The 21,424-nt window shown below is 40.4% G+C and overlaps 1 protein-coding gene across 16 annotated transcripts in view; it reads left to right on the top strand.

Moving 5' to 3' along the window:
• Positions 1-21,424, top strand: part of ryr1b (ryanodine receptor 1b (skeletal)) — a 106,858-nt gene that overhangs the window by 23,015 nt on the left and 62,419 nt on the right. For 11 of the 16 annotated variants that reach the window (XM_074640188.1, XM_074640187.1, XM_074640201.1 and 8 more), the window contains 29 exons: positions 793-813; positions 5,881-5,955; positions 6,063-6,141; positions 6,512-6,624; positions 6,745-6,844; positions 7,099-7,195; positions 7,294-7,368; positions 8,868-9,024; positions 9,146-9,310; positions 9,766-9,887; positions 10,097-10,283; positions 10,889-11,024; positions 11,118-11,213; positions 12,604-12,722; positions 12,990-13,123; positions 13,265-13,506; positions 13,601-13,793; positions 14,977-15,193; positions 15,288-15,392; positions 16,110-16,213; positions 16,317-16,400; positions 16,485-16,644; positions 16,873-17,020; positions 17,131-17,336; positions 18,399-18,573; positions 18,675-18,883; positions 18,960-19,300; positions 20,275-20,413; positions 20,674-20,834. In XM_074640188.1, the coding sequence (XP_074496289.1) occupies positions 793-813; positions 5,881-5,955; positions 6,063-6,141; positions 6,512-6,624; positions 6,745-6,844; positions 7,099-7,195; positions 7,294-7,368; positions 8,868-9,024; positions 9,146-9,310; positions 9,766-9,887; positions 10,097-10,283; positions 10,889-11,024; positions 11,118-11,213; positions 12,604-12,722; positions 12,990-13,123; positions 13,265-13,506; positions 13,601-13,793; positions 14,977-15,193; positions 15,288-15,392; positions 16,110-16,213; positions 16,317-16,400; positions 16,485-16,644; positions 16,873-17,020; positions 17,131-17,336; positions 18,399-18,573; positions 18,675-18,883; positions 18,960-19,300; positions 20,275-20,413; positions 20,674-20,834 (4,160 nt within the window). The remainder of the gene's footprint in view (positions 1-792; positions 814-5,880; positions 5,956-6,062; positions 6,142-6,511; positions 6,625-6,744; positions 6,845-7,098; positions 7,196-7,293; positions 7,369-8,867; positions 9,025-9,145; positions 9,311-9,765; positions 9,888-10,096; positions 10,284-10,888; positions 11,025-11,117; positions 11,214-12,603; positions 12,723-12,989; positions 13,124-13,264; positions 13,507-13,600; positions 13,794-14,976; positions 15,194-15,287; positions 15,393-16,109; positions 16,214-16,316; positions 16,401-16,484; positions 16,645-16,872; positions 17,021-17,130; positions 17,337-18,398; positions 18,574-18,674; positions 18,884-18,959; positions 19,301-20,274; positions 20,414-20,673; positions 20,835-21,424) is intronic. The other 5 variants (XM_074640203.1, XM_074640202.1, XM_074640199.1 and 2 more) reach the window with 1 other exon arrangement.

Below are 21,424 nucleotides of genomic sequence, written 5' to 3'. Positions count from 1 at the left end.
CCAGCTATAAAGCTCATATTTGTAACACATTTTTTATTCCACTGTTATTATAATATATTACGGTTACAAGGGGTATACATACAAGATTTTGCCTTGGATGATAAATAAGGGTTTTATGTGTTTCATCAACTGATCATAATTTGAAATATATGCCTGTTTTGATAATTATATTTACTAACAGTACTCAAACCTGTAACAGCACCGACCTGTTAGTCCATGTATTAGTGTTTTTTTTAGTTTTTTTTTTTTTTTAGTTGGGCTACTTTCTTGTTTAAATATGGATGATCGCAGATTGCGCGTTTTTCCATCATCAATAATACTATACATCAGTGGTTCTCAACCAGGGGTCCAGGGACCCTCAGGGGACCTTGAAGGAGTTCCAGGGGGTCCCCAGAAAAATGAAAATAGTTTCATTGCACTCTTTCATTCACTGTATTAGTGAGCCCAATGTTAATAAGAGTCTTAAGAGTGACTATTCTGATCATAGGGTTCACTTCCTCCATGCTTATCTCCTCAATTGTAGTTGACAACTATAGAATTTTGGTCTTAATCATATCTAACAACTCTTCAGATGGAGGTCCCCGAAGCGAAATATTATCAAATGAAGGTCCGTGACCTAATATTTAGGGGTCCTTATCATGAAAAAGTTTGAGAACCACTGCTGTACATAATGATCCTTCAGCCTATGTGAGCACCGTAGATGGACTCTTTGCTTTTATTTTATTATGATTTTTTTATTTGTTATCTGACACCCCCTCCCCTCCCCTTCCCTTCTTGCTCTCTGCCAAGCAGGCAGTCGATTTGGACCAATGGGTATGTCTGTTAATATGTCTGTTGTCCTGTAACGTGTGTCTCCACCAACCTGGCAACTGTCCTCGTTTCCTGTCCTGTTGCCCAATAGGCAATGAAATAGTGCTGTTGTATCATTCACACGTCTTGATTCATATCTGTTTGGCCCTCCTTCTGAGGGGGTGGTCGCTCTGTACGCCTGTCATTAATTTCTATCTACAGTAACTGATGGGGTCCAAGTAAACAAGCTCCATTGTCTTAAGATTCATCTTTTATAGTGATACTAACTTATACTGGAAAGATCTGAAAAAAAAGCTTTATTGGAAACATTGGATAGAAATGACTAGATCTGCAGTTTAAAAGCCAGTATGAATTCTGTAGTGAACATTATTTCATGTACTTTTTTTCTAATAAGTACAGCTAGCTACCCTACAATAGCAAGCAGATCTAGCAAGGTGCCACAATGCGTCATTCATTTGCATTTCATGCAGAGATATCACCAGCACATTTATCATCATGCCCTTCATCATAAATATTACGGTACCTCGCCTTGCTTGATGTCGTTCCTTTTGTTTCAACACATTGTTCTTTGTTAGTCTTTGATGACGTAAAGCCAATTTCTGTTCCCCTTTTTAATACAGAACGTGTTTTCACACTGCTGTAAAAATTAACTCTAATTAGACGAGCCTCACCTAACTTGGCTTACTTTAAAAACATGGAAATCCACACAATATATACTGTAAGTTTAATGGTATTTTTCTTTTCCAGTAGAGCCAAACATAGGTGATATCACATCTTTCTGATATGTTTGCAGCCATCTAGAAATCTAAGTTTTGATGCAAGTCCCTCTGAATCAGCGAGCAAGCTTTTGTGGGCTCAATATTGCATCAACATTCAACAATCATTTAGTGGGAAATCCATCGACTCACTTTTCTGGCCTTTGTTAGGTTACAACTAGAATTTAATGCAAAACGTTGATGCCCATCCTCTGGGGTTGTCAAAGTATCTGAAGCAAGTCAAGGGGAAAGTAGGTGCACCAATGTATTGCATTTATTGATGAAATATGATCATTCAGTATTCAAAGATGGATTTGTCATACCCACCAGATCGGTTCCACTAGCTTTCAGTTCTCAAATATTTTACAATATTTCTTTAATCACTTAAAAAGCATGTTAATGTGCTTTTTGTCCATACTCTAGCTAACTTTGTGTACCAGTTAAGACAAAATTTAAGCACCTTGTTGTAAAAATTCAGATGAAATAGCAAATATTGGTAACACTTTCTAATAACCATCATTTTTAAATAGTAAACTAATATTTAATTAAACTTTGTTAATAGTTCTTTTACTGTTAACAGTGAAATGATCGTTAATAATTGTTTATAATTATTAGTAATGCTATAATTTCATCATTCGTTTTTGTAATATGACATAATTAGTTTATAATTTCTACATTGTATCCTAGATGATATGAGACAATAACAATTACATTCTGATTACATTAGTAAAGTATTATCAGTTTATTGTTGCACACATTGCAAAATTGTATATATTATATTGAGTATTTGTTAGTGATGACTAAATGATTTGTAAACCTTTAAGAAATTGTTTGTAAAACATCTATAAACATTACATAGATAGATGGACCAGAAACCAATTATTAACCAGTGACAACATAATAACTATTTATTTAATTAATGTTTATAGATGCTTTACATTTTTTTTTTTAAGGTATTATAATCATCAGTTGCAACTTTATAATAGCCATCCAAATAATGTTTATAGACGGTTTATATACCAATTATTAACCATTAACAAAGTGTTACAAATATCTATCTATGTAATGTTTATAGATGTTTTACAAACAGTTTCTTAAAGGTTTACAAATGTTTTTGTAATCATTAACAAATACTGATAATATAGAATATAAAATGTTATAATGTGTGCGACAAATAACAAATTATATCATTACTATGAATAAGTAAACATGATTAATCAGCATTTAGTTGTTTGTTAACAGTAGAATAGCTAAATTTAATTAACCATTCATTTATAATTTATAAATGATGGTTATCATAAAGTTTTACCCAAATATTTTGTTAGTATTTAACTACAGCTGCTGTGAATGTTAGTCACAGGTATGCTCTCAAAACATCAGTTAGCATGTACAATAGTAGAGACTGATTTAGCTGAGAATGTGGACAGAAAACACAGTTTTTCAGCTTTTTTGAAAGATAGATGAAAGAAGCCTTGTCTGGCTGAGGCTAATGGAACTCAAGGGAGGCTCTCTATTGCAGCATTTTATTAGTTGCACTATCGTGGCTGGTTTGGTCAGTTCCTAGCCTCGCAGGAGTTGGAAAATGTGTATGATCCAGGCCTTTCTAATGGTGAGCAGGAGGATGAGAAAAGGAGCCCAGTGGAGGGTCCCACCCATCTGTGTCGGGGGTGAATGGGGAAACCGGACACCACCCAGAGCTCTGGACTGGCCTCTTAACACACACACACACAAATCACACACTGCCACCACCACCTGTCCTAACCAAGCCTAGCGCTAATGCAGACCAGAGCTAATGGTACAGCGCTACCACTTGACATACCTGCCCCTCACTCATCCTGGTGGATTATGGGTGTTTAACCCTACAGAAAAGGCTTAGCGTTATCTCCCCGTAGGCTCAACTAAATGGTTGTTTTAGCTTATCCATCTATAACTGTTGCAGTAATTGTGTTTTCTTGTTGCATCCTTGCTGGATGTTGAGAAAGGTAGGATGGATTGATGTCATGTTTGCCTTTTTTGTGAGATTATAATCTGTGGTGAGTGGATTCAAAGTTTGTTTTGCTTTTTTCAGTCACATCATTGTGATACCTTCTCTTAGAATTATGATTTATAGCATAGCATCGTCCCAGTTTCCGCAACATCTCTACATTGCTTCGCTATTGACGTGGCTCTCGTTGTTATTTTCTTGTACTTGCATAAGAATGGACCCCAACATGTTCTGTACAGTATTTGTTTTGAGAAAAAGTCATCGTTCAGTGATGTGGAGCTGTTAGTTAATATTGCTTCATAATGATTGTACACCAATGACTCACTAAAGTATTTTTTTCAGGGAAGTTGCAATGATACATCTTTGACACACACTCAAGTTGTACATTGCCACAATTGTTCCCATTCACTTCGCCCATCCGTCTCATCCGTCCCATTCTAATCGTTCCTGTATCTCCATCTCTAAAAAAAACGAGAGGACATATGTTTTATTGGTCCCCAAAGGATATACTTGAAGTGAACAGTCTCTATGTTCACAAATCATATGCAGCACATACAGTTATATTAATATTAAGCAATGTTAAATTCGACATACAGTGCTACGTACAACATAGAATTAAAAATTACAGTCTCAACACACAGAGATTCAAGTTGATGATGACAGAGAAGCCCTGAGAGGAAATGAGAAAAAAATGCAGCTGATCCATTCTCAAGTCTGATCTAAATTGTTTTCTCTCCTGTAATTATGACTTAAAAAAAACAGGTCATAAAAAGGTTTTACCAGGATAATATTTCTATGTTCCTGAATTTTTTTTCATCTGTGAAAACAGGTGGAAAAAAGTTTTGGCAGGTGAATTTTTCAATGTTATTTTTTTCATTTGTGAAAACAGGGGGAAAAAAAAGGTTTGGTAAGTTTTTTAAAAGTTTTTTTTATGTTTGTTGTTGTAATATTCATTTCGACCACAAAAAGGCTGAAGTGCACCACTACCCCGTGTTCTAAATAGGACTAAAAGCATTTATGTTTTCTTCCAGGTGAGTCTTGAATTTCCACAACTTGCTAACACACAATATACACCGATCAGCCATAACATTAAGACCACTGACGGGTGAGGTGAATAACATTGATTATCTCGTTACAATGGCACCTGGCAGTGGGGGGGATATATTAGGCAGCAAGTGAACATTTTGAACTTTGAAGTTTGTGTTGGAAGCAGAAAAAATGGTCAAGCGTAAGGAGGATGTGAGCGACTTTGACAAGGGCCAAATTGTGATGGCTAGACGACAGTCAGAGCATCTCCAGAACTGCAGCTCTTGTGGGATGTTCCCGGCCTGCAGTGGTCAGGACCTACCAAAAGTGGTCCAAGGAAGGTGAACCGGCGACAGGGTCAGACCCGAGGCTCATTGATGCATGTGGGGAGTGAAGGCTGGCCCGTGTTGTCTGATCCAATAGAAGAGCTACTGGGGCTCAAATTGCTGAAAAAGTTAATGCTGGTTCCGATAGAAAGGTGTCAGAACACACAGTGCATCTCAGTTTGTTGCGTATGGGGCTGCGTAGCCGCAGACCGGTTAGGGTGCCCATGCTGACCCGCGTCCACCGCCAATAGCACCTACAAATGGGCACGTGAGCATCAGAACTGGACCACGGAGCAATAGAAGAAGGTGGCCCGGTCTGATGAATCACGTTTTCTTTTACATCATGTGGATGGCGACAAGTTGGAGGTGTTGTCTCGGCCTCCAAATTCCCCAGATCTCAATCTAATGGAGCATCTGTGGGATGTGCTGAACAAACAAGTCCGATCCACGGAGGCCCCACCTCGCAACTTACAGGACTTAAAGGATCTGCTACTGACGGCTTGGTGCCAGATACCACAGCAGACCTTCAGAGGTCTAGTGGAGTCCATGCCTCGATGGGTCAGGGCTGTTTTGGCGACCAAAGGGGGACCTACTCAATATTATGCAGGTGCTCATAATGTTATGGCTGATCGGTGTATGTCCTGTGTGTTTAGAGTGTATGGAGAAATTAAAACTCACCTTGAAGAAAACATGAATGCTCTTAGTCCTATTTAGAACACGGGGTAGCGGTGCACTTTAGCCTCTTGTGGTTGAAATGACTTAGAAACTGGATCACCAGGATGTTTTTTTCTCACTTGCCTCTCAGTGCTTCCGTATGATGACATGTTATGATTACAGTTATTGACAGTTTCGTCCTCTGACCTCTGGACCCTCTAAAATATATCCTTGTTTCCTCCCTGTCTGATCAAGGTGTATTTGAAGAAGTCAGTCTTGACAGGCTAGTCTGTTTAATATCTCTCTCTCTCTTCTTCCCCTCCAGTCGTCCCAAGGTGGAGGTCATCGTACCTTACTGTACGGTCACGCCATCCTTCTGAGACACTACCACTCAAGCATGGTAAGACTGCATCCAGAGTTGAGTTTGAAGAAAATAATAAAACTAACTGAAAAAAGGATGGTTTGGTTAAGTTATGGTTATGTCCTGAATAACACCTTTCTCCCCAGTACCTGAGCTGTTTGACTACGTCTCGGTCACTCACGGACAAGCTGGCCTTTGACGTAGGCTTACAAGAAGATTCCACTGGTAAAACCAAACTTGAAAATCCTCCAGCTCTTTTCTAAGCCTGCATTTCACTGATTACTGAAACTCATTAACCTCTAATAGTTTTGTTAAATTGTTTTATTTTGTGAGACTAATAAGTTTTTTAAATTTTGCTGAGTTGGCCATCTGGAACTATTGACATAAATGGAGTCAGCATATCTTCTATTGCAGTACATTTCTTTCACTTTGTACTTTGGCTGAGAAACATTGTTTTGATACCTGTTACAGTGAGGGAACAGTACGTTGTAGGTAAACAGGCAATGGTTTTTGTTTCAATACACTTTGAGTGAACATATCAGTTGTGCGTCTCAATCTCTGTGGGAAACTTAGTTTGTTCCTCTTCTTCTTGCAGGTGAGGCATGTTGGTGGACCATTCACCCAGCCTCCAAGCAGAGGTCAGAAGGTGAAAAGGTCAGGGTGGGTGACGACCTCATCCTTGTCAGTGTGTCTTCTGAGAGATACCTGGTAAGACTCCTCATACTCCGTTTCAAACTCACTTTGCTGTTACACAATGGAAGATTTAGGCATGTATAAGCTGTTCTAAGCTCAACCTGTCCCCCCCTTCTTCTTGTCCTCTGTCCACAGCATCTGTCCTACGCCAGTGGGGATCTGATGGTGGATGCCTCCTTCATGCAGACTCTGTGGAACATGAATCCAATTACCTCAGGATGCGAACTAGCTGAGGGTACAAACCTGCTTTACACATTTTGCACTACAGCCACAAATGTTGTGCAGCCCGCGCAATTCATATACACACATGTACACACTGATATACGTAGAAAATGTACATGTTTTATAGTTGTATTTTAAAATATCAACTGCGAGCATGCAAAAAATTTGGAGATGATATTGGGTGCGATCGGAAATCATGTAGTGTACACTTTACATAGCATAAAGAGACATTTCCACGCTCATTGTGGTGTGTATTCCTCCTCTCAGGGTATCTGACAGGAGGTCACGTTCTCAGGCTGTTCCACGGCCACATGGACGAGTGTCTGGCCATCTCCACGCCAGAGGAAGGAGAGGAAAAGCGCAGGTGAGAGGAAGAGGATGCAGAGTGCTACTGAGCAGCAACATATCTTGTTATTATGATACCACATTATTGTATGTGTCTCTGCCCTGACTCTGCCACAGGATGGCTCACTATGAAGGCGGTGCTGTGTGCAGTCAGGCTCGATCCCTGTGGAGGTTGGAGCCTCTCAGAATCAGGTGATTGTCCCCTCAAGGCATTTACAGAAGACATTTAAATCTGTGCCAGATATGCTTGTTGACAGAATGTTTTGTGTGTGATAAATCTACGGTGTAGAGTATTTTCTTTCCCTATAGAGTTATTGAAACTTAGCAATCGCTGAGTAAACATAAGCATTATTGGCATAACTTCTTACTTCAACAGTTTTGGTATTTTTTTCTTTATAGCATTTTGCCTTTATTTACACTGAACAAAACAGCCTGGTCACACGAAAAGGTGTATGAATGACAGGGTAATGAGCAAGGCGGAGCTAGTGACTTAGAATAAAAAGTGAGAAAGGCTGCTTATGGTGGGCGGGGAGGTGGATGGGTCCAACATATACAGGACTTTCAACCAGGAGGCCGGTGTTCGAGACTGGTGTTTTGTTTTGTAAGATACATAAGTGAAGTGTATCACATGTTTTTCAGTGGCGTTTGTGACGTTTTTTCCGCACTTATGTTATGTCGTTTCCATACGTATTGTATTTGGCTACGTTTTTCCTAAACCTAACTAAGTGAATTTGTTGCCCCCTGCTGGTACTGCACCTTATTCACGCCTCGGTGAGACAAAACGTGACACTGACATGCTATTGTCTGATGGACAGTCAGGTCTATTACACGCTTTGGCGTGATGCTGGGCTTGGAACAAAAATATAAATACAACACTTTTGTTTTTGCTCCCATTTTTTACAAGTTGAAACAAAAGTGGATAACGTAAAAATGATCGAGGTCATGTCCATATATCGTAAGATAAGTCAGTAACGTAAAAATAGTCAAGGTCATGTCCATATATCGTACGATAAAACGATAATGTAAAAATGATCAAGGTCATGTCCACATATCGTAAGATAAGTCAGTAACGTAAAAATAGTCAAGGTCATGTCCATATATCGTACGATAAAACGATAATGTAAAAATGATCAAGGTCATGTCCACATATCGTAAGATAAAACGATAATGTAAAAATGATCAAGGTTATGTCCATATGTCGTACGATAAGTCAATAACGTAAAAATAGTCAAGGTCATGTCCACATATCGTAAGATAAAACGATAACGTAAAAATGATCAAGGTCATGTCCATATGTCGTACGATAAGTCAATAACGTAAAAATGATCAAGGTCATGTCCATATATCGCACGATAAGTCAATATCGTAACTATTGTGACAGGCCTAGTCCTGGGCTGGTGTGGTGACACGTAGTCTGTGGTCGTGAGGCCCGTTGGATGAACTGCCAAATTCTCGGGAACGACATTGGAGACGGCTTTTTTAGTGAAATGAACATTCACTATCATAAGCTTTTATTGTGATCAGCCCTATGCCCATCTGTGTAATAATCATGCTGTTTAATCATGGATTTTAATAAATGTGTTTGTCGCGTTTATATTTTTGTTCATTGTAGTTACTATAATGATATTGTAATAATTAAAAGACGTCGGCTTTTTGATAATATATCGTTTTTTTCCGCTTTCTTCCGGCAGCTGGAGCGGTAGCCACATGAAGTGGGGGCAGTCTTTCCGTATTCGCCACATCACCACAGGCCGGTACCTGTGTATGGACGAGGAGAAGGTTCTGTTGGTGGTCGACCCAGAGAAGGCCAACACCAAACTATCCGCTTTCTGCTTCCGTGCTACAAAGGTCAGAAATTAACATTTTGGTTTCTGTCCACCTGTTATGATGCTATGATTTCTTCTCTCATTGACCTCTCTATGATTTTCTCCCAACCACCCCTCTCTCCCTCGTGGTTCCCCCTGAGCAGGATAAGGTGGAGGTGGCTCAGAAGCGTGATGTTGAGGGGATGGGCATTCCAGAGATAAAGTATGGAGAGTCCATGTGCTTCGTCCAGCATGTGTCCACAGGCCTGTGGGTCACATATGCCGCCCTGGATGCCAAAGCTGCTCGTTTGGGAATGATGAAGAGAAAGGTTAGGATCTACTCTGGGGATCAAAATAAGCTGTAACTGTCTTAATATGGCAGCACAATCTGAGTCACTGCTGATTATGTGAACAATGGAGACAGACCTTTATTAACATATTTAATCATGCAACAATGAAAATAAGAAGAAAACTAAAATATTGCTACGAATGCATGAAACAGATATCTGTCTCTGAGGTTGCTTGGCTGAAGCTCTGTGTTGTTTAATGATTTAGTCATACATAATGATAAATAACATGTATAGCGGTAATACTAATGGGAGGATAAGCAAGTGTTGGGTTTATATCTTTGGAATATATGACATAACGCAGAGCTCTTCAACATTCCCAGTATCTTAAGGACAAGATAAACATACTGCCACCGGAAACAGACCTCGTTGGAGGAAGGATAGAGAGAACTTTGGGGATACCATCTGTAATATAATCATGTTGTCCATGTCCCCAGGTCATTCTGCACCAGGAGGGTCATATGGACGACGCCCTGACTGTGTCCCGCTCCCAACTTGAAGAGTCTCAAGCTGCTCGAATGATTTACAGCACTACAGGCCTCTTCAGGCAGTTCAACAAGTACGTTTATTAGGGCTGTCAATCGGATAAATATTTAATCGTGATTAATCGCATGATTGTCCATAGTTAATCGCGATTTATTGCAAATTAATCACACATTTTTTATCTGTTCAAAATGTACCTTAAAGGGAGATTTGTCAAGTATCATGTTCTCATTTGTTTATGGTACTTACAGCATTGTAATGTGTGATTTGTTTGTGTCCTTCCAGAGGTTTGGACTCTCTGAAAGGGAAGAACAAGTCACCAGGGGCTGTGTCGCTCCCTCTGGAGGGGGTCGTCCTCTCTCTCCAGGACCTCATCTTCTACTTTCATCCCCCCGAGGAGGAACTGGAGCACGAGGAGAAGCAGACCAAACTTCGTTCCCTCCGCAACCGGCAGAACCTCTTCCAAGAGGAGGTAATCTGCATGCTGCCTGCAAAGTCTCACACACCCTCAGACTTTCTCTGACTATTGATTTTTACTGTCTGTTCCTATAAATAAAATAAATTCACCATGCAAAGGGGAACTTTTATGTCCTCATTCAGTTTTGTTACCATTTTTACTGGAACACCACATACACTTTTTTTTTTTATCACTTGTCAGGACATTGTGCTAATTTACTTACCATAACCATCACAGGTACCCAAATCTACATACCTAAACCCAACCAATTACCAAAACCTTAACCTGTAACCCTACCCCAAGTGGACAAGGACACACACACATGTTTTATTGCTATATTTGTGAGGATTACTAAACTATTTCCTGTTTCCCGATAATATAATTCCGGAAAAACAGGACTTTGCGCTTTGTAACTTTGCAGACCTTTTACAACACACTAAAGGAAAGGGAAAAAGCACAAAAGCATAATTGATGCCGTTAACCTTAGGATAGACCTAATTCTAAACTTAACCCTAAAGCCACAATACTGCTACCAACGGCAACAAAATGCATGTAAAAAAATGAATAAGTGTGTGTATAACCTTTCTGGTTCCCTCTTCTGTTTCTGTTGTCTTTCACAGGGAATGATCACCATCGTGCTGGAGTGCATCGACCGCCTGAACGTGTACAACACTGCTGCCCACTTTTCTGAATTTGCCGGGGAGGAAGCTGCAGAGTCCTGGAAGGAGATTGTCAACCTTCTTTACGAGCTGCTGGGTAGAATAATCACTATAAAAGTAATACAGTACTAAATGCTATCTGTGCTGAAAAAAGTAACATTATTTCACTCTCTATCTCTCCACTGAACAGCTTCTTTAATTAGGGGGAACCGCTCTAATTGCGCTTTGTTCTGTGACAACCTGGACTGGCTGGTCAGCAAGCTGGACCGTCTGGAAGCCTCCTCAGGTATCAGATGTGCCACACTTATTCACTGATACCTCCCAGAGTTGATCTGTAGAATTTACTTATTGCTTTTAAGGGGTTGGCTGGTATGGAGGACATAACCTGCCAAAACAAAAAATCAATGAATAAATAAATAAATAAATAAATGACTAAATAAGTCAATAAATGTAGCAAAGCTATAATTAAAAATAAATGTAGCCATTAAGTAATTGATCAAATGTGACATAAATTGATATTTCTGTTTTAATTTGCTTCTTTATTTATTTATCTTTGTATTAATTCCTTTATTTATTTACTCTTCTGTTTAATTTTCCCTTTTTATTTATTTATGTATCTATTTTTGTTATTTTTTTAATTATGTTTAAATTAGTAAATTATTTTTTATTATTTATTTAGTTTTAAATTTATTTTTATTTATTTTATATTTATTTAAAAAAAATGTCTGTATGATGCACGAAGCTGGGAATAAAGACTGGAGCTCAGCTAGCACAGATGGACCATATGCTAGCATATGGTCCATCTGTGCATTCTGACACATGATCTGACCCTCGACACAAGTTGAGTGACAGCCCCCTCATTTGCATAATGAGGCAGAAATGCATAAAGAAATATAAAAAGAAATGTATAAAGAAATGTAATACAAAAAGAATAGATGAATAAATAAGTTTGGGAAAATAAATAAGGGGTGAAATGCAAAGGGAAAACCATACATAAATAAATTAATAGATAGATAAATAAATATATACACACATTTAACAATAAACAGGAAATAAATGTCAAAATAAATACATAAATAAAAATAAATAAATGCAAAAAATAAATAAATACATTTAAAAATGAATACAAATAAATACATGAATAAATAAAGGGATTAAACAAAAGGATAAATAAATAAGGGAATTATTATTAAAAAATCAAATCAAAACACATATCAATTTATATCACATTTTATCAATTCATTTATGGCGACATTTATTTTTAATATTATTTCTGCTGCATTTAATGACATTTATTTATTAATTTATTGACTCATTTATTTGTTTATCCATTTCATTTTGAAAGTTTCCGTCCTCCATAGCCTGGACCTACTGTAGTTATTAGATACAGTTTAAACCTTTAAACTGCTGTGAGCTTATGAATCACTTCTGAATAGATGAGTGAACTTTTATATATATATATACACACATATACACACATACATATATATATATATATATATATATATATATATATATAAATATATATATGTATATATATATATATATATATATATACATATGTCTTAATTCATTAGCTTTATTACCACATTGTTTTCACTTATTGGTACAGGAACTGTTACTACTGTTAGAAAATTGTGAAGAATTGATCATATTCTTCCTCTCTACACATTTAGGTATTCTTGAGGTGCTGTACTGTGTGCTAATTGAAAGCCCCGAGGTTCTGAACATCATCCAGGAGAACCACATTAAATCCATCATCTCTCTCCTGGACAAGCATGGAAGGAACCACAAGGTTTGTCTTTTCTCACTGGCAGGAACAGGGTGGGAAAGTAAAATCAGCCACTGCCTCCAGCTGGCAGGGGTACCTACTTAACCAGACCCTTTTGCAGGTGGTGATTTGTAAAGTTCTAGCATCCTGAAAGCGTATTTGGCTGAAAAAAAAAAACACTTCTTTGTTATGGAATTCCTTTAGCAATTGTAGCCAGCGGTCGACGGTGCGAATTGTCTGCTCTGCTACATTTAGAGTTGATTATAACGTCTGTCTTGCTTCTGCCTTTAGGTCCTGGATGTTTTGCGCTCTCTTTGTGTGTGTAATGGTGTAGCTGTGAGGTCCAATCAGAACCTCATCACTGAAAACCTGCTCCCGGGTCGTGACCTCTTGTTGCAGACCAACATTGTAAACTACGTCACCAGGTACTTAAACTGCTGTTAAGGCACAGACTGTTCGTTGTCTGTTTTTTGACTCGTATTTTTCTTGTAAAAAAATAAATAAAAAGTCACTCTGTCAAATGGTTGTAAAAGTTAACGCTGATGTCTTTGCTCTTCTGTGCTCAGTGTAAGACCCAACGTCTTCCTGGGTACATGTGAGGGGTCCACGCAGTATAAGAAATGGTACTTTGAGATGATGGTCGACTATGTGGAACCCTTTGTGACGGCGCAGGCCAGCCACCTGCGTGTTGGCTGGGCTATGACCGAGGGCTACAGCCCCTACCCTGGAGGAGGAGAAGGCTGGGGAGGCAACGGTGTGGGAGATGACCTCTACTCCTACGGCTACGATGGACTGCATCTATGGTCAGGTAAGATGACTCCCCTAACTAATTTACCATACTACTTTCCATGATGCTGTGTGTCTTGTTTTATGACTTCCTTGCTCTCTGCTCTGCCGTTCAGGTACCGTACCCCGCCAGGTAGCGGCGCCCAGCGCACACACCCTGGCTGCAGACGATGTCGTCAGCTGCTGTCTGGATCTGAGCGTGCCCAGTATCTCCTTCCGTATTAACGGCCACCCGGTTCAGGGCATGTTTGAAAACTTCAATGTGGACGGCCTCTTCTTCCCCGTCATCAGCTTTTCTGCTGGAGTCAAGTAAGTATCAAATTAAAATAAGTTGCGTTCCTGTATTCAATTAATTTGACCGTTTTGTGTTGAATTATGAATGACTTATTTTATCGATTTGCATGTTAATGTCTTTATTTAATGAGTACAACAGTAAATAATTATTTTTTAGAATTTTATTTCTACTAGTGCAGTGCCTGTTTAAAACCGGCCTATTCAAAATGGGCTGAATACTTGGTCTGTGGTGTTGTTGCTTGCAGCTTTCTCGAGAACCGCTCATACAAACAACTTCACTCGACGCTGTGCTTCCTTGGGTCTTGAGCAGTACACCTGCCGTGACATAGCTGCGTCACACACCCAAGTCACAGCTACACCGGTGAAATACACTCCCAGGTCGCTGCTAATCATGGTCAAAAACATCCGTGAAATACACTTAGCGGAGGTAATTTCCAATTAGGCGTATTAGTCGCTTGCTTTGACATAACCACTGCCGTTATAAAGTAGAGCAGGGATATAATTAGCGACGGTATTTTGCTGGTGGTAACGTTACAAGTGTTATAAGAGTATCAAGTCTTTGGGTAAATACACTCCGTTGAAGAGTACGATCACTTTATGGGAGCTGGGAGCTCACAAAGTGATTGTACTCGTTCTCAGTACAGTCTTACTCACGGGCGAAAACACACCCGAGTCGTGCTAGTAGTAATGGCTGAAGTCCCGCCCCTGCTGCTGCACAAAGCGCTGTTCGCTTGTTTATACAACGTTTATTAATATTGAGCATGTCTCGTGTGCACCAAATTTTTTAAAAAGCATTCCCTTGGGTCCCCAGGAATACACTCGCCAAGTTTGAAGAAGTTCGGCTGAGCGGTTCTCGAGATATGGGAATAACACACACAGACAGACACAGATTCTTCTCTTTGTAGTTAGATAAATGTGTTTAAATCCTTCAAATGATCTCTCAAATAATCCCTCTAAAACCTACAGTGTCTCGTCCCCAGAAGAGATTTTACAGCTACTGTGTGTAATGATCCCTCACAGTGCTGAGATGGGGCTGATGGTGAATTGACTGATGAGAGCAGGGAGGGAAACACAGGCTCAGGAATTGGCACAGAGATTAAATCAATGTTTTCTTTATTACGAGTCTTATAAAGATCAAGGCACCGCTGCCATAAAGGATTTAAGTAGTATATAAAGATCTCCGTTTCTGTCACCTCAGGGCTCGGTTCCTCCTTGGCGGTCGCCATGGCGACTTCAAGTTCATGCCCCCGCCCGGCTACGCCCCGTGCTACGAGGCTGTGCTGCCTAGGGAGAGGATGCGCATCGAACCCATCAAGGAGTACAAGCACGACTACCAAGGCGTGCGCAACCTGCTTGGCCCCACGCTGTCCCTCAACCACACCTCGTTCACCCCCTGCCCTGTGGACACTGTTCAGGTAAAGAGCCCCAAACCTGAGAAATCCGACTTTGATCGTGTCATTAAAGTATCTGCTGTACTTTATACTTGCTGACTTTCCTTTCGCTGTATAGATTGTGTTGCCACCCCACTTGGAGCGTATCCGAGAGAAGCTGGCAGAGAATATTCACGAGCTCTGGGCTGTCACCCGTATTGAGCAGGGCTGGACCTATGGGAGTGTGAGTACGCAGTCAGCACTGCAATACAGATGCAACAGTGGTATTGATTTGACAACCTCAGATTTAGATGATTTGGAGCTCTTGAGTAATATGAGAGTAATATTTCAAAACATTATACTGTGTGTATTAATTTTACTATAGATATTAAGACTGTAGTTCATTGTTTAATATAGGGGCCAGTATGTGACTTTTCATTTCTTTAAAAAAAGGGACTTGTGTTATCTCCTTAAATTCCAGCATGATTAAAAACATCTTTATTGATTAGTGCCTTTAGTATGGATTTCAAATATCTCAATGCAGAAAAATACAAAAAATGCAGAGATGTAGTGGAGGCTAAACGCACCTAAATTTGCCCCCTTTTTAGGCTGAAACTAGTTAGGGCTGTCAGTCGATTTAAATATTTAATCGGGATTAATCGCACATTTTTTATCTGTTCAAAATGTACCTTAGCGGGAGATTTGTCAAGTATTTAATACTCTTGTAAATGTATGTACACATTTATTATTTATAAATCAATTAACTACACAAAACAATGACAAATATTCCATAGTCCAGAAACCCTCACAGGTACTGCATTTAGCATAAAAAAAATATGCTCAAATCATAACATGGCAAACTGCAGCCCAACAGGCAACAACAGTCGGTAGACACCGATGTTCGGTCAATGAATCGGTGCATCCCTACTAGTCATTAACCTGCCGTCATCTTCTTCCACAGTTCAGGGATGACAACAAGAAACTCCATCCGTGTCTGGTGGACTTCCAGAGTCTCCCTGAACCAGAGAGGAACTACAACCTGCAGATGTCTGGCGAGACTCTCAAGTGAGTTTGTAATTGAGGTTCTGTGAAGGTTTCAGTTTGAGAGATGTGAGCGTAAGTGGAGAAATTTAATGTCCTTGATGCCCGTGTCCTTGTTATCCCACAGGACTCTCCTGGCGCTGGGTTGCCACGTTGGTATGGGTGACGAGAAAGCAGAGGAGAATCTCAAGAAGATCAAGCTGCCCAAGACGTATGGTGACAATTTTCTGGCTGTATAAACTTTATACATTATCTTTTATGTATATCTGAATATAAACTTCCATCTGTCCTCTAGCTATGTGATGAGCAATGCATACAAGCCTGCCCCCCTTGACCTCAACCATGTCAAACTGACACCTAACCAGAACCAGCTTGTAGAAAAACTGGCAGAAAATGGGCATAATGTTTGGGCAAGGGACCGGGTACGACAAGGATGGACCTACAGTATTGTGCAGGTATTCATTTCCAATCCTTAATATTTTTTTATTTTTATTTCAGAGTTTAATTCATTTCTATCAACTAAATTATCTATCTTAAGACCATGTCCATTTATACAAGTATGATCCAACCGAGGCTAAACCCTGGTGCCATTCCAATGTTTTAATTTTTTTTTTTATAAATAACATTTACAAATAGTTACACCTTTTGTTTTATATCAAGTCGTATTCTGTTACGCTTCTCAGGACATCATGAATAAGCGAAACCCTCGTCTGGTACCATACAACCTGCTGGACGAGAGAACTAAGAAAACCAACCGAGACAGCGTTAACAACGCTGTCCGCACCCTCATTGGCTATGGCTACAACATTGAGCCTCCAGATCAGGAGAGCAGTAAGTCGCATCACCTCATATTAACCTGTTTATTTAATCCAGAATATCATTGAATTTCCATTTTCAGGACATCTCCCTTCTTAATCTTATCTGTCATCTTTTCCCTGCAGCTGGCCATGGCCTGGAGAACACCCGCGGGGACAAGGTACGAATCTTCAGGGCAGAGAGGTCGTACGGCGTCACCCAAGGGAAGTGGTACTTTGAGTTTGAGGCTGTAACCACGGGGGAGATGAGAGTGGGCTGGGCACGTCCCAGTGTCCGCTCTGACATTGAACTGGGAGCAGATGAACTGGCCTACGTCTTTAACGGCAATAAGGTCAGTCCGCATCTTTGGTTCACCTTCGTTAAATCAGTGTCAGTCTTGATTGGACAAATCAAGTGCTTATCAATGCCAAATAGGTAATAAGGTGTTTAAAGTTGTTTTCCAAAACCTTCCAAAACTTTGACAGATGAGATGTGGATCCTCTTTTAGATAAACTTGTTTTGGTGTTGCCCAACCGAGGCCCTGTTCAGACCTGGAATTAACATGCGTCTTGGGTGATTCGATCACAAGTAGACAGCTTTAAGTACGTCTGTTCACACCTGGCATTAAAATGCATCTCCACGTGTGTTTTGAGACACCACTTGTGATCCGATCTCACTTCCCCGCTCTATTTGCAAATAAACACTTAGTATCACATGACTAATACAGCAGACTTTGAGATGTAAAATCACAGGAATGTCAGTAGTGATATCCTACATATTCACATCAAAATATAAGGTTATTGTACCGGCGGCAACAGCGGGGTACAGAGCTTCAGAGAGCCGGGGATGAAAGCGAGTGAGTAGGTGTTAGCTCTGTGCAGTGCACCAACAGTATGATAATAATGCACTTTCCGTGCCTAGTCTGATAGTTTGTAGATATGTAGCCTATAGTTGAGATAAATTTGAATAAAATACAGTTATAGAATAGATAGAATACTTGTCTATTCACATGAGGAGCGCAGTGACACCCCGCGGATCCCAGTGGGACGTCAGTTGAGTAGGCGGTCCTTCAATGTGACCCAGGACACATTCGCGTACACAATGCTAAAGAATGTGGCCCAGACCGCCTCTGAATGTGGTCGGATCTCAATGCGTCCTCAATGCGTCTTGAGTGCGTTGACACCTGTGCTTAGAGCTGTTCACTTGTGATCCGATCACTGAGGACACATTTTAATGCCAGGTCTGAACAGGGCCAGACTTTCTTAGCTAAGTTTGAAATAGACATCAAACCAAGACACGTATAAGTAGTCACAAAAGATCAATAGAATATACTATAGCTCGACATTGATGTCTCTGTTTTTATCTTTTTGGAAGTAGTGTTTTATAGATAATTTATTGATGTAACTCTTTCCAGGCTCAAAGATGGCATGTTGGCAATGACCCCTTCGGTCGCCAGTGGCTGTCTGGTGATGTAGTTGGTTGCATGATTGACCTGACGGAGAATAACATCATGTTCACACTCAACGGAGAAATGTTGATCAGTGACTCCGGCTCGGAGATGGCGTTCAAAGACATTGACATTGGGGAAGGTAAGATAAATCGTTGCTTCAGTTTGTATAAAATATATACAAATATAAAAAATAAATATAAAAATACTTACCAATCAGTTTCCTGTGGTTTTACCCCTCAGGTTTTATACCAGTGTGTGCCCTGGGCCTGGGTCAGGTTGGAAGGATTAATCTCGGGCGGAATGTCAGCAGCCTGCGCTACTTTGCCATCTGTGGCCTGCAGGAAGGATTTGAACCTTTTGCCATCAATATGAAGCGAGACATTACCATGTGGTTCAGTAAAAGTTTGCCCCAGTTTGGACCGGTACCCAGCGATCACAACCATATTGAGGTAATTACTCAGTGACACTTTTTCATTTCTATTGAAGCTAGGTCATGTATTCATCTTTAAACATGTTGTCTCCCAGGTCTCCCGTGTGGACGGGACTGTGGACACCGCCCCCTGTCTCAAGCTGACCCATAGGACCTTTGGCTCGCAGAACGCCAACACCGATATGATGTTCCTCAGACTCAGCATGCCCGTCCAGTTCCACGAGACCTTCAAGGTCACGGCAGGCACAACCCCCCTCACCCGTACCCTCACCATACCCGAGGAGGAAGTGGTGGAGCCCGACTCGGAGTTTGAAGTTCTGAAGAAGTCTGCCAGCCGCAAGGAGCAGGAGGATGACAAGAAGGAGCCGTCTGTACCTAAGGACATCTCTGTGGAAAATGAGAAGGACACAGCGTCAGAGAAGGGAAAGAAAAAAGGGTAAGTGTGGCAGATTGTGTCTTTTAGAGAAGAAGAACAAGCCTGCAGAGTAGTAAAGGTACAGATTAAGTAATTCATCCATCTTCTCGGTATACAACAAAACATGGGTCCGAGAAGAAACTTTATATAAAATTACTAGAGCTGTCAATTGATCGCATGATTGTCCACAGTTAATGGCAAATTAATCACACATTTTGTATCTGTTCAGAGATTTGTCAAGTATTTAATACTCTTATCAACATGGGAGTGGACAAATATGCTTGCTTTATGCAAATGTATGTAAATATTTATTACTGGAAATCAATTAACACAAAACAATGACAAATATTGTCACTACCCTCACGGGTACTTCATTTAGCATAAAATTATGCCCAAATCATAACATGGCAAACTGCAGCCCAACAGGCAACAACAGCTGTCAGTGTGTCAGTGTGCTGACTTGACTATGACTTGCCCCAAACTGCATGTGATTATCATAAAGTGGGCATGTCTGTAAAGAGGAGACTCGTGGGTACCCATAGAACCCATTTTCATTCACATATCTTGAGGTCAGAGCTTAAGGGACCCCTCTGAAAATGGCCATGCCAGTTTTTGTTTGTTTGGAGCGTTATTTAGCCTCCTTCATCACAAGCTAGCTATGGCATGGTTGTTACCAATGGGTTCCTTTGGTTCTAGTTTCATATGATGCCAGTATCTTCACTCTAGCTTTAAACTGAGCCCGCTACAACCTCCGAAACATCGATTGCGTTAATGCGTTAAAGAAATGAATGGCTTTAAAACAAATTCTTAACGTTATTATCGCGTTAACTTTGACAGCCCTACTTGTGCTACATGCAGTTCACTGATGTTACATTACATGGTTTCAGATCAGTTCTTCAAGCATTACCTTAATATCATTTAGCAGTGAGTAAAGCTGTATAGTGCAGCCTGAAGATCTAAGTGTCCTAATAGATGTTATCTTCTGTACACATTAGATTCTTCTCCAAGGCCAAAAAGGTGGTTGCCATGACACCTCTCGCCCCTTCTCCTGCGCCCCCAACGGTGCCACGTTTGGTGGAAGACGTGGTCCCAGATGACAGAGATGACCCTGATACCATCCTGAGTACCACCACTGTAAGCTAAACTGTATCCACTGCTAATGCTAGATATACAGCACCTGTTAATATTATCCCTCCAGTTTGTGCAAAGTCCCTGGATAAGACCGGCACGAGTTGCTGAGCCTGCTCATTGGGAGTTTGTTGCATATTAGGTTCCATCATACTATTTTAAGTTATTATTGCATCTCTAGATAAGGAGATATTACTCCTCCTAGATGTCTCACTCAGATGTCTTCTTGTCTTATTTTCTTCCTTATTGTCTTTGTCTATTTTCAGTATTTCTATTCTGTGAGGATCTTTGCTGGACAGGAGCCCTCTGGTGTGTGGATCGGCTGGGTCACTCCTGACTACCACCAGTATGATCCAACCTTTGACCTTTCCAAAGTGCGCAGTGTCACTGTTACTGTGGGAGATGACAAAGGCAACATACACGACAGGTAAGTCTTTCCCACATGTTAATGGTATTCTCTTACTAAGAACAATGCCAGTACTTGTACAGACTATGTCTGGGGCGGCTGTGGCTCAGAGGGTATAGCAGGTCGTCCACCAATCGGAAGGTCGGCTGTTCGATCCCCCGCTACTCTCGGTCACATGTCGATGTGTCCTTGACCCCAAATTGCTCCCGAAGGCATAGCCATCGGTGTGTGAATGAGTGTTTAGATTAAATCCTGATGGGCGAAGTTGGCACCTTAGCAGCCTCTGCCATCAGTGTATGAATGTTTGAATGCTGACATGTAGTGTAAAGCGCTTTGAATGGTCGGAAGACTAGAAAGCGCTATATAAAAGCAAGTCCATTTACCATTTATTGTTTATTCAATCTTGGTTTAAAGGTGCAATTTGTAAGATATGGCCAGAATTAACCCTTTACAACTCCGTCAAGCTGTCAGAGCTACCATAGAACACACACTGTCACTAACTGCACTCCCCGCATAAATATTATCTGATTTTTGGAAAAATTAAAAAAGCGATTTCAGAGAGAAGCAGACAGAAAGGTCTACAATATGCGTTTGGAGGATATATCAGGATG

Source organism: Sebastes fasciatus, chromosome 7, assembly GCF_043250625.1.
Source record: "Sebastes fasciatus isolate fSebFas1 chromosome 7, fSebFas1.pri, whole genome shotgun sequence".
NCBI lineage: Eukaryota > Metazoa > Chordata > Actinopteri > Perciformes > Sebastidae > Sebastes > Sebastes fasciatus.
This window is presented reverse-complemented; position numbering and strand designations above follow the sequence as displayed.